General features: G+C 40.4%; 1 protein-coding gene across 4 annotated transcripts in view; it reads right to left on the bottom strand.

Annotated features, from left to right (window-relative positions):
* Positions 1-8175: 8175 nt before the first annotated feature.
* The window catches only part of TECPR2 (tectonin beta-propeller repeat containing 2), a 43489-nt gene continuing 37880 nt past the window's right edge, over positions 8176-13784 (bottom strand). For 3 of the 4 annotated variants that reach the window (XM_005483239.4, XM_014264478.3, XM_014264479.3), the window contains 3 exons: positions 11812-11953; positions 10679-10828; positions 8176-10417 (listed from right to left, as the gene is read on the bottom strand). In XM_005483239.4, the coding sequence (XP_005483296.2) occupies positions 10260-10417; positions 10679-10828; positions 11812-11953 (450 nt within the window). In that variant the 3' untranslated portion in view covers positions 8176-10259. The remainder of the gene's footprint in view (positions 10418-10678; positions 10829-11811; positions 11954-13784) is intronic. The other variant, XR_012580680.1, reaches the window with a different exon arrangement.

Raw genomic sequence — 13784 nt, forward strand, 5'->3', positions numbered from 1 at the left:
GGTGCTAAGCAGCACTGAGTGCTCACTCTGGGAGGTAATAAGTCCCAGCTGGTAGACTGGATCTGCATCTATTCACCTTTTCAGCATTTGCAGTTCATGCATGGGAAGTGGCACTGTGCTGTACCAAACCAAGGACACAGAGCTGAGAGGGTATTCGGAAGTCTTTTGTTCCAGAATCAAAAGAAGCCTTTCCTGCCTCCTACTTGGGATTTGATGCTTTAGAAACTGGTTGCTCAGATACCAAACAAATCTTGTGTAGATTCCCTATTAAAACAAAAGCACAGAAATTTATATAACCAAATCCCTCCTTTGGACTGTGACCTTACCAGCCCCTATTTATTAATTAGACTACACTGAAGCTTTACTCAGATCCAAACCTGACACAGGTGCAGCTCACTCTACAGGACACACCCTTGCTGATGGGACACATACCAAACATGCTGTTTCAATCCCATGCTGACCACAGGTGACCTTGACATTAAATTCAGTGTGGCAGAAAGAGATGTCCTACTTCTCTCTGTTAGCTGTGGTCTGTGAAGAAAAAAGCAAGTTTGGCTATCCAAGCCAATGAATTTCAGCTCAGCTGCAGAAGGGCTGCACCTTCTGTGACAGCAAGTCTTGAGCTCCGACCCTGAAGAAAACCCATGTCCTTTGTGGTATCAAAACATGAAACTAGCACAGAGCTCCTGGCATTTCCACCTGCCTTCCCAGCTCCCAAGCCTCTGCAACAGAGCTCTTTATGGGTTAATGGGAAAACACAGCTCTCCTGGTGTGTGGCTCACTTTCCTGTTGCTGTAGGATGCATCATGCTACTCTCAAGCCCACACCCTCAGTGTGAGCTCCATGCCTGACATCCTGCTGAGCTGGGTAGTGAGGCTCACCTCACTCACCTCACTCTGGTTTGCTCCTTCCTGAGCAGCCTCTGGGAACTGCCTGACCTGTCAGTCTGTCAGCAGCAAGCCTTCAATTCCTCTTTCCTGTCTGCCTGCTCTCCTCCTCAATCTGCCTTTAGGTGAAGGTAAGTGTATTGCTGATTTACCACAATAAATACATGAGATGGCTGGGTTTGGGGAAAATGATCAGGTAATAAATAAAAGGGACAGCTCAGGCCTGCTGAAGTCAAAGACTGACACTACACATGAGCACCCACTTGTGGAGGCATCACCTCTGTGGAGAAAGACTATTGGAACCAGCACCTAGAGCTTAATAAAAATATATTTACTACACAATCTAACCATTTTTCTTTTACAAGTCCCCCATATTGTTGTAATGTCAAATCATCAGCGGTCAAAGGAATCTTTCTTATTTTTGTTGATGACATATTGATTCTGAAAATAAAAAGACCAACTCAACCCCCAGATATGTTACATCTCTTACAGGTGATGTCACATGTTATGAGCCTGCTGGTGGCATTGCTTTTTTGCCTCTTCTACAATAAAAAACACTTTCACACAGGCCATCAATAAGCCCTGAATGTTCTCATGGATAAGAGGAAGTGCTGGAGGACTGATGTGCAAAACTGCTGTGTGTTCACAGCACCAAGTGACTGTACAAGCCACTCATTGATGAGCTGGACTCAGTGATCCTTGTGGGTCTCTTCCAACTCATAATACTCCGTGATTCTGTGAAAATTACATTAAGGAAGATGCACTCATCCTTCACCTTCAGAATTCCTGACTTTCTGCTAACATCATTCAGATCTAGCAAGCAGAACATGAGGGACATAAAAGTACTTCAAGAAGTGAAAACAAGGTGATACCACCTACATAAAATAATCAAGCAAAGCAACAGAGCATTAAATGGCTCTGACAGATAGATGTTCTTATTCTTTTATATAATTACAGAGTTTGGTCCCTTTGTCCAATGTTAAATGCTTTATGGAATGGAACTGCAACCATTTCCTGACAACAGCACAACCTAATAAGTCTTATGATAAGGAAATGCTTCCTGACATTAAGCCTGTGTTTTCTTTCCTCATTCATCTTCCACAGGTCAGAATTACTCTCTTCAACATTCCCTGAAATCATCATTTTACTTCTACTCACCCTAGCAACCACAGATTAAGGCAGGTGTTCTTTCAAGGCTCTTCCACTCCCATCCCTGCCCCCCTTCCCAAGGAGGAGCATTATCTCTGCTCATACTGGTTTGTCAGAATGTCCTTTCTGAACTCCAGGTGTTTCCAGCTGTTTGCAGTAACCTTGATGTGAACACATCAACATCAGAGGGAAACAAAGTCACTTTAGCACTGTGCAATGCAATGCAAAAGACTTCCCCCCAAACCAGGAACAAAGCTGCAAATATTACCCAAAACTACTACCACAGGCCTCCTGTGACTTGGCTATCTTTTGAAAAGATTTGCTCCTATTTCCCAACCAGTGGCATAAAATGGCTTCCAAAGATGTTCCTTTTCTGTGTGGACTACAGCAGAGGCATTGGGATAAAGAGAGGGGAAAAAAATGGTTCCTTCCCCAAGTGTCATCCGTATTAAAATTTTACGAGTCACTGCCAAAGAAGAAAGACTATCACATTATAGAAAGAAAATTCACTTGTTTTGCAAAATCACTTGCTTAGGATAGCTTCCAAAAACATCTTACTTGGCTGAACACAAGCAGAGTTGCCTCCAGAGATGTTATATGGCAAAGCCTACTAATAATATTCTTGAAGCCTTTCCAGGGTCCATTGTAGTGAAAGCTTTGCCATGAATAAGGACTAAATATGAAAGACAAGCATTCCAGTATTCCCTACTTGCCTGGCTGTGCTTTCACAAAATACTTTTTTTCAAAATAGTAAAAAAAAAGGTTTTGTTTTTCCCCTAGTCAGCGTGGGTTATAACTGTGGCCAGTATTTCCTGGGCTTTACATGAGAACTGAATTCAGATAATCTTAATAGGGAAAACAGCTGAATATAAGTCAAGAGATCAACAATATCAGTGCTAATAAAAATAAACTCAGATTTCTTTTATTTTTGGGGGAGAAAGCAATGTTCATATTCCCACTAGAGCAGTGTTTCTGGAGCAGAGATTCTCCAAGATGCTTCATCAGGCACTGCCAAGTGGATGGACCACATTTGTTTACAGAAGCATACAACTTCTGTGGTGCTTTCTATTAAAAACTAGATGGAAAAAGTGCAGGAAAATCTACAAGGAAGTTTAAGTGGTGACCCAGGTCAACTCACTCAAGAATTTGGGAATAGCTATTTTAAATCTACTCACTGAACAAGCTGTACTTGTAAAACTGAGAGTAACAAAAAGTGAGAATCTTGACTGCAAAATGCAAACAGGGCAAGAATTTGCAAATCATCTGGGTGAGAGGCCTAATTGTTGAGTCCATTAGACACTGAATTTTAAAAGCACCCATCTCAAGGTCAGAGATGGGTGCTTGTGGAAAATCACTGTCACTCAATGTCCTAAAATAATCATAGATGGTAGATACAATACAGGCTGTGCTGCTCCCCTCAACATTTAGCTTTTGAAATTAAAAACTGCATGAAATTTGGTGAAATCCACCCTGAGAGAGCATGAACAAAGTTGTACTTGTAATAAGAACTTATCAGAGATGCAATTTGTGTCTCTTGTGCTGATGTGTCCCACTCTGGCTGACTTTGGGAGCTCTAGCAGGGAACACTTAAAGCAAGAATCCTTAGAGACAGACCTAAAAAACCACCCATTTGTCCAGATCTGCAAAAGATTCCTCTTATCCCCCACAGAGGCTGGCAAAACTCACCAGGGAGGGAATCCTGTGTAGGTGATGAGCCTGCCCATGCTGCCCTGAACAAATGTGCTGAGGGAAACTCTGTAGTCTGAGCTCTTGGCTGTACAGTTCTGCAGAAACATTGTTATTCTTAAGGTCCCTGAAGCTGACAGCAAGATAGATGCCAACCTGCTTCTAAAAGTGGCTCTGAGAAATCACTGGCTGCATGATTGTGACACTCAGGGATTGAATGAAGCATGGCCTTTTAAGTGAAAGATGAGCTCACCTTGCTTGGTATGCTTTGAAAACTCATCTGGGAAAATATGGCATCTTTCACCCATTTAAGAAAAAAAACCCAAACATCTGTTCCCTTCCACCTCAAAAGTCTTCTATTAAAATCAGGTTTAAGAAGTCCCTACACTGTAAGCAGCCAGCAGTGGTGAAAAACATACTGCAGAGGACTAAGGACAAGGTTAAAGCTGACACAAAACCCAAGCTGGTTTAAACTCTGTGTTTTTACTAAAATTGAAGCTAAAGTAGGAGGAGCTGCTTCACTACATCCCTGGACCTCAGCTCCTACCCTACAGCAATTAGAAATGGCAAGATGGGGGGAAGGAAAGAAGGTGCCATACACAACCCTGTTTACTTCAAAGGATTGGCTCTATATGGGCATCATGTAGACACATGAAAGGACAGGAGAAAGATCTCCCCACTAAGCAGAGAACAGCATGAAAAGCCATCAGCAGGCCTTAAAAGCAGGGAGATTCAGCTCCCCAGTGCATCCATTCCAAGCAGAGACAAACATGAGTAGAGACAAACACACGTTTCAGATTTTTTTGTTGCTGCTTTAAACATGCCCCATGTTGGCAGTATTTTAAGTAACCAGCTAATGAGACCTGAAGCCCAACAGATCTCCTACACAGGTACCTATGGCATCAGTGTTAATATTTAACAAGGTCAGCATTATTATTACAGCAATTACAAAGAGAACCAACAGTGCTAAACATGTTATTGCTAAGTGTTACACTGATCATTTACCACGCTCTCCTTAACTTAAAAGGCCTGACTTTCCCCACAGCACCATGGAACAAAGTGCAGGTCCATTGCTTCACATGTTTTTGTCCCCAATTTGGAGCGCTGGGTGTGGCTCACAGAGGGAACAGACCCTCGACCATCTGTTGAGGCGCAAAACGGATTTAGCAAGACAAGCGTGGGAGCTGAGCAAGTAAAATCTCAGTCATTCTAGCAATTACCCTCCTTACTTAGCACTTCCCATGATCAGCTGGCTGGTCTGTTCCCTAGAACAACCAGGGATTGTGGGGTTTCTTGCTGGCAGTTGCAGTTTTTCCCCTGCAGCTCAGGCAAATTCATTCTCTGTGGTACATCCCCCTGCTCTGCAGCGAGGCACACGTGCCAGGAATTCTGCTGGGGGCTTCCCTGGAACTTTCCTCCCAGCCTTATATTTTTTTTTTTCTGGGAGAGATCTAGTTAGCTTGATCTTTCATCTGACCCAACAGAGCTTAGCTAAATTCATCCAGCCCACATTGAGGGAAAAATACAGCAGCATGGAGTCATCTGTTGAGTATTCTCATGACTCCTCAGCAAGGAGTCATCTGTTGAGAATTCTCATTTCATGCTTCAAGAGATGTTAACACCTGTGTCACTTCTCCATCCCATACACAAGGTACCTCTGCACACCCTTAACATCAGAGAGCTCTCAGCAAAGGCTCCCACACTGATTAGACAGCAGGTCCACTGAATACAGATAAAGCACATCACTTGTGCAAACCCAAGGTGGTAAGTACAGGATGTTAATAAAATTCTGTACACATCTTTAGGTACATTTTCCCTGGATATGAGATTCAAAACACAACTGTTGTAAATGGAAGTCTCCTTCCTTTATCTGCTCTAAGTGTATCTCAGCTGAGGTTATGAGAAAAGTATATTAAAATGGAAAAATAAGTCACTGGTTTCTTCAGTATCAGAAATAGTGAATAATGTTTGAAAGATTAATTCATAACTGCAGCTCCACTCAGTGAAATTCAGCTGTGTACTATTCAATTCCTCTATCAGAATCACAGGCTATAAAAATCCCTGTATTTAGAAGTAATTTCTGAGGGCCAAAATGGAAAGGGCATTTTTCCCTTAAAATACATTTTTGGTATTTTATTTTCATTGCTATCATCTTTTACAGAACAGAAATCAAAGCTTTTATCTATGTACATATACATATATAAAAAGTCCACCATCCATAAGAACACAAAGATTCTCAAACAGATCTTTACTCTTTCTATGCTTTTTTTCTTCCACTAGCACCAAGAAGGATTTTAACCTTATGGCTAATACAACAATTTGATAGGTATTTTTAAATAGATTTCAAGTCAGGTAGACTCAAAGACCAAAGGAGTCGTCATGGTAATTTCACTCAGCTCTAGTGTGATACCAGCCACAGAACATTCTAAAACATTTCCTGCACTAAACCCAAACCTCACTTCCCATCTCAATTTCAAGCAGTGAGAAATCCATAACTGATAAACCCAGATATTGCTATAGTAGACTAGGGAGGTAATTTCATTCTTGCAGACATTTTAATCTTTATTGGTAGAGCTCTGGTTGTAGTAATTCACAAAAGATAATGACTGCAACTCAACTTTCGCTTTCCAGTAATTAAAATCCAGTCCTATATATTACAAGTTCTCTTCTGTCCTGATGTGAGAGTGGTAAACTACAATAACTCATTATCAAAAAATCAAGGTGATCTACCTTGTTTGGCACAGGATCCATCAGTCTTTCCCAGCTACTTGCCACCATAATACTGTTTACAACATTTAACCTTGGCTTTTAGAAAGGCTGCAAGAGGAATAACAGCTGGAAACCTCAATCCAGTCTTTCCTCTCTACTCCTGACAGCAGGGATGGGATGTAGACAGGGCCAGTTAGTGTAAAATCTGGACACCTGAGAATTTATACCAAAGTAATGAGGAGAACTCCATACCTTCATAAACAATTTATGCTTCACTAATTGCTAATTGACCAGGATAAGCCATAGGCATACAAGCACTTGAATTTCAAGCCTTTATACTCAGAACAGCATTTACTAAAAAAGGTGTATCACGCTTGTTCCTTGAAATCTACCCAGAACTGGCTGAAACAATAGCAAAAGCTCCCTCAGTGTAGGGAGTTCCAAGAGAAAAGCAAAAAAATAAACCAGAATGTCACACAAGTCTGAAACAACCCATAAGTGCTTTTGAAATGCCTGGCAGAACCCATCTGTTGAAAAGTAACGCAGGGGAGTTTTGGGGTTCTGATGTTCACAGGTGTGTGGGAAGAAGGGGGGATGATCCTGGTCTATTCCATCAGACACTCTTGGAACAGGTAATGGAGGCTGAAGACTTGTGAAACTTTGTGCTGCACAAATAAAGCTATGTTTAGATAATGACCCAAGTTCATAATTAAATGCTTCTCATTGTAATTTTCCTCATAGTAGCACTGTTTCACATCAACACTTCTACTACCTCACCTAAGGAATTAGAATATTTTCTTTGACACTTGTTAGTGAAAGACTTTCTCTGTACCATTTAACATGATCCTATCGATTTTTATTGCTGTGAGACAAAGAAAACCAGGAGTTTCTCATCTGTCTACAATAGCTGGTTTCACAACAACTCATCACAGGCACCTTCCTTAAGCTGTGACATCAGGATTACTCCTGCACAATAGCAAGGAGCCAGTGCTGTAAGGAGAATACCATTTCCCTGCAGGGGTCAGAGAAGCAGCTGAACCAGTTTGTCAAGATAAAAGCTATGATAATTAGCAAGGACACTGCCATCTGAATGTGAACAGGATTCCTGGGGCTGGAAGTGTGTTTAAGAGTCAGAAGCCTCATTAATCACAGTTACATTCTCTTGTGTGAAGTTACCCAGGTCCCCACTCAGCCAGGAAACAGCTCTCTCTTTTGGGAAGCAAAGCCAAGGTGTTCTCTCTTAAAACCCAGCTGCAGTTCCAGTAAAATGCCAGAAACACAGGAAGTCCTCAGATAATGAATAATTCAAGGAAGGGTGCAGTTACAGCACACGTGGTACAATCACCATTTTCTGCTGCACCATTTTCTAGCTGGAACCACAAATGCATATTTTTCACTGACAGCTAAAATACTCCAGATGCAATTTTTGTTCAGCATGCAAGGAAAGAAATTTGTTTACTTCTATTACAGAAATACTATCTTAATATGGATGCAACAAGCTTAATATTCAAATGAGAGACATGTTTAATTGTCTTTGCTTGAATGATTTACATTTTGCTGGCTTGACACTCCTGTCACAATTTTAAAAAATAGATAAAATAAACTTCACAGTATTCAGGTCCTTACATTGTCATTACCACGTTGTCTGGGGCAACATTAGGGCACAGTCTTTCACAACAGAAAGACTGTCAGACATAGAGAATTCTGTTGTAAATCACACAAAAGATGAGTCTTACCACAGTAATTTATTTCTTAAAAATCTAATTTATTGCACTTTGTCTTAAAGCACAAACAAAACCAAAAACTAAATACAGAAATAAAAGTAAAAAAACCCCATCCTAATTTTGTTGAAACTACCCTAAAAAGTAGTCTGTAAGAGCTCTTGACACCAATAGAATATTAACGACCATAGCAAGGAACAGTATTATACAGTAAATAAACAACTAGCAAGCTCAAACCATCACTAAGATGACTTTGAAAAATGTAATACAAAAGTGTCACTATTAAATAATGCCATTGTACTTGAGCATCTGGTGCTTGGAGGGCACAGAGAAGTTGTCCTTTCTCATGTCCTTTCTCCAAAGTGATTGACTCAGGAGTTGCCAAAGATACTTTTAAGCTGAATTTCAGCTTCTTTGGGGTCCTCAAGACACCAAGCTACGCTTGCATAAAACAGACTGGGTTACTTCACAAGCTGATTCCATTACCATCCACTTCCAGACAGGCTAAAAGAATCCCTCTGGGGTAATCTCTGTATAGAGATGAGACGGCAAAGAAGCAAACAATCTGTAAAAGGGAATTAAATCTGTTCTTCCTGTAGGGCTGAGATTCAACTGAGAACTGTAAGCCAATGCCACAAGTGCTACTAAAAAAAACAAAAACAACATAACTTCTCTCTCCCCCAGTTCAGATTCTCACCTTGCACCATGTTTGTTCCAAGTTTAGTGCAGTACACGCATGAACTATTCTGAAAGAGAACAGAGGTTAAAAAGAAAACACATCCTTCTCCATTTGTGTTAAGTTCTGAAAACAGAAACATCCCCACTTTTCAACTCTTGGCCTTTCCTGAAGCTGGCTCTTTTACAGTATTGGTTAGCAGCTGCTTAAAACATTCTGATGATTTATAAGCTTAGAACAAACACAAAATAACTCCTCCGCCTACACACTGAACTCAGGTTCTCTCATCTATAGTTCTATTGCTTAAAAAAGATGAGGTATCTTTCCAAGAAGATTTAGTATAAAGAAAAATAAACTGCAATGATTAACTTAGGTTACTTCCCAGTTCATCACATACTCCTGTTGCAACATCTGTTAAGTATAAGACACTTCAAAATTTAGCTAACATAGCTAAAAATCAGAATATTGTTAAGTATTTTCTCACAATATCACGATTTTAAATGGGATAGATAGGTAATTCTATCAATTACCATTTTACTCTTAACAAATTTAAGTTTGGCACTCAAAACAATATGAGTCCAAATGTTAAAGCACTGGCTGGAGGCACAAATACAGCACAACAGGAATTATGAAAGCTGCCTTGTACATTCCTGTTTTGTACTACAAACTCAACAAGCAACCTCTTCTTATTCCAAACTGGGACTCACCCCCAAAACTCTTGTCAGCTTCCTGATGGTTATGGAAATGGGCAAAAGTCCCCCTGATATTAGATGTATTCCAAACCTCTACCTTGTGAATGAAGTCAAATTATGAACAAAATTTCTGGAAATGGAAGGTTAGTATAGCCTCACAATTATTTATATGGAAATGGATCAAATTAAATTCATTCTAACAATACTGAGTAATCATTATATTCTCAGATCTTACTAAGAAATACTTCACCATATTTTCTTCCATGCTGCAACGAAAAATAATTCTAAATATATGTACAAGAGTCAAGGAGTAATCCCATCAGTATGGTATGGAGTTCCAAATACAAGAAGAAATTGAGAAATGCTTGATGTTTCCACTGTAGAGAAATATTTAATGCAACATAATTCCTTCTCAAAATCAGTACATTAGTTGCATGCTGTTGTGAAGTATTCACTTTCATTGCTAGTAAGGTTAACTGAAAAGTTATATTTCCAAAGGAGCTTTTACAGGAGTACGGTATAACAATTGCAGTATGCCACACCTAAAGAGTCTCCCAAAAGATTATGTAACAAACATTAGAACTCACAGCTTGGGGCTATTTAACAGGTCAGTTTTTCAATATAAAAGTGCTAATATCACAGGTCCAATATGAGTGGCTTTTCGATCCAATATTCTGTACATACATTACAGAAATTCTGTCCTCCTGTTTTTTTCACTGCTTCACAAGCTTGACAGACTTCATATCACTTCCCATTCGTCTTCCAGATCATCAGGGTGAAGCAGAACAGAGGTGTCATTATTTTTCTGCAAACTATGGGAATGGCTAAAGGTCTTAGTGAGGCGCTGGAGCAGAGATCCAGAAGTACTGATCGCCCACAGTTCATCTAGAGGGGTCACTGCAAAGCATAAATTATCCATCTTTTAATTACAGTAGCAGCTTCCAATTCTACAGACTGAATAAATAATATTTGGATCTGTTTTCCCAATTATAGCCAGAGATGGTTTTTACTAATGTGATAAAAACACCCTTGGTGAAACACAGTGCGTGCGGCTCTCCCTGCACATGGCCAGCTTGAGCACCATCAGGTAGAGCTCAAAGCAGACTCAAAGCAGACATCCCAACGCTTTGGACACACTGCCATGCAGAACCAACTTGCCTGTTAAACGTGAGACATTCCCAGGAATCTTTTTCCAGTAGTCTCCTGCAGGGTTCTTGTCGGTGACGCCGTAGCGGCGAGCGACGTCTCCGTTGGGGCAGCGCGCCCACACCGTCCTGGCACTCAGAGCCAGCTGGCAGGCCTGCAAACCTGCAGGGATGGGACATGAGCAGGGAATAACCAGGCTGTCCTGCACTCCAAATACACTTGCAGAAAGTACTCTAAGAGCAGACTATAATACTTTTTATATATTCTTACTATCAAGACTAGAATAGTTTTTATACACTCTTACATGAAGCACCGATGAACAAAAAAAGGTTTTTAACTGCAGACTTGGCACTCCCTGCATCTACTGGCCGTAAGGATTATCCCAACATGGAAATAATTTGTTGTGTGGCCACAGCCACAAGCAACATCCAATTAGAGGACCTTCATAACGTGCTTTTGGAGCCCCCACTGTATGTGACTACCACATGGGGAACAAGCCAACAATTACAGTCTTAATTTATCTAAAAATGGTTAATATTACAGACATTGTGGACTCTTGCCCTCTCTTCACAAGAGTACTCTGCAACTGTCATGAGTTAATGCAGTGACAAGTCTTTAAAAAGCTGATAGCATCAATGCACAGTTATTTAGAAGGAAACAAATAAAATTTAGTGCAAGGCAAAAGTGTAATTACCTAATCCACAACATATCCAGCACAGAGGATTAGTAGAAAGATGTGAGAAATAGTGTAAGGTTTTTGTTACCCACATCTAGGTAAGAAACCTCATGTGATATCATAATTAAATACAAAACTCCCCAGCACAACAGTCTCCCTACTGCTTAGGAATTCTGCTTTAGTTTTAATTGAAAGGGAACTGTACCACTTACTAATTGAGTGGCAGCAGCCTGAAATAACACATCATAAATTCATTTAAAAAATCGTACTTCTCCCAGTTAACTACTCGGTGTTTTTAAGTAAAACCAAGGTCCTCTTCAAAAACTAACCCTTATCAAACACTTGATTGAAAAAAAATTTAAACATTACTATCTAATTTAAAAAGCAACAAGAAAAAAAAAAACCTGAATGAAACAAAACCACTGAGAAAATGGCAGAAGCAACAAGGAACTGATGCATTAATTTTTACCTGGTACATGTTCCCAGTCAGTGCCTACAGGCATTTCATCTGTAATTCCAACTCGTACATGGACATTCCATTTGCTATCAATTGCCCACAACATCTGATCATTTGGACTTGAATGAATGCTGACCAAGTTGATTCCTACTGGCTATAAAAATTAAGCATAGTATTTAAACTTTGTACTACTATATCTTTGTACTATTGTAGCATTTGTTTTTCACATAAGTACACAAGAGCAGTAAAATATTTACCAGATACTAAAAACAGGGGGACACGTATCTGATATTTTATGTGTTACTGCACATAATTATCCATTTTCCAAGAACTTTAGCCCTTTGTAAGTGCAAAAGGAACATGAATGAATGTATCATTACTCATAGTGATATTAATATTTAAAGTTCAGTATTCAAGTCTAATAGTGTTAGTATTTACTTAACCACTGCTATTTCAATCAGATACAGTTTGAACTGCAAGTTGGAAGAAGGAGCTCTTCCAATGAAATGCACAAAATGCAGTATGTTCCTCTTGCCTGACAGAAAGTTTTCCTAACCTTAATAAACCTGTACTTTATTTCTAAGCATATTCTAAAGCAGTACATTTCTACAGTCTGAATGTCTCCTCTTTGCAATGAAATGATGATCTGCCTTCTTTCCTGTACTCCATTATTCCACAGGAATACACCCATGGAACTCCCTGCAGAGCACTGCAGTACTGCAGCACCTCACCTGCAGGAGAGGATCCACACCACTACCCACTGGCAATCACAAGGGAAACACACTTCCCATTCTGCTCCCAGGCATGTCCTCACTCCACCTGCTTCTACAGAGATTTGCCTTAACTACTGTTCAAAATCAGTGGCACTGATGTAACACTATGGCTTTGTAGCAAAAGCTATCATCCAATCAGGTTGGATGATTGCAAATATCCTGCAAAACATGGACTTTAAAACATGGATATTAAAGAAAAAAAACTTCTTCTCCACACCAGCCTAGTAAAGGCACTGCAGAAGACAGTATGATGTCTGAAGCACATCATCCCCTCACAAAGCAGCACTGCATTCCCTGCTTTAGCCTCATGGGCATAAGCTGAAATTCCAGAGTACTAAACAGGAGAGCAAGTAGCTCTCTGTATTTATAAACCAAGGGATACAGAAGCATGATCTGCATGTACACACAAGCACACAGCCCAGTCCCAGATGGGCCTTCTGTGTACATAACAGTTACCTGCTTTGGCTTTGCTTTTAAAATTTTGGTGCTGAGTTGGGTCTGACCAAACTACAACCAAATCTGACTTGCATCGCCAAATCAATCCTGTCTATTGAGGTTTCAAGGCCCCTGACAGACTATCTTTTCATGTTTTTCCTCTCATTAGGTATTTGCCCTTTGTTGGAAGCTTGAGGCTGGTAGAGCCTTGATCAAGTGTTTACTTGTGGTCACAGTAAATTCACAAGTGGCTGCAGTTTGAACACTTAAAAGTAAAGCCACTAATTGCCTTGAAAAGCACTGACTACACAGAATACCACCTGCTTAGCTACTTTCAGATTGGTATTAAACTACTGTCTTGAACAAAAATCTCAACCAACAAAAAAAACCACCCCACCCCCGAAACAACAAACCACACCAAAAAACTTTCAAACATATCCAAAATCAACCCATCAAATGCTAAAAACAAAACACCCCAAAACCCCACATGATTTTCCCATTTGGACTTCTGCCCCTTTGCTGGAAGTGATCCTTACTCCTGGCTCAGTTTCCATTTCTGCCCTCCATTTTCCATTTGCTTCTTTTTGCAGCCCCCTTGGCTCTCACTCCCCTGTCCCTGCCATGGGCAGTGCCTCCCTCCAGGGCAGCTCCCTGCTCCATCACATCCCTCCCCACACTCCTGCACTCCCAAGTTTTCACACAAGGGAGCTGGGCAGTTATCAGCTTGTGCAGGCTGGAGTACTGCACGAACAGGAGACCTTTGCCTTTCATCTTTCT

The sequence above is a fragment of the Zonotrichia albicollis genome, chromosome 6 (genome assembly GCF_047830755.1).
Source record: "Zonotrichia albicollis isolate bZonAlb1 chromosome 6, bZonAlb1.hap1, whole genome shotgun sequence".
NCBI lineage: Eukaryota > Metazoa > Chordata > Aves > Passeriformes > Passerellidae > Zonotrichia > Zonotrichia albicollis.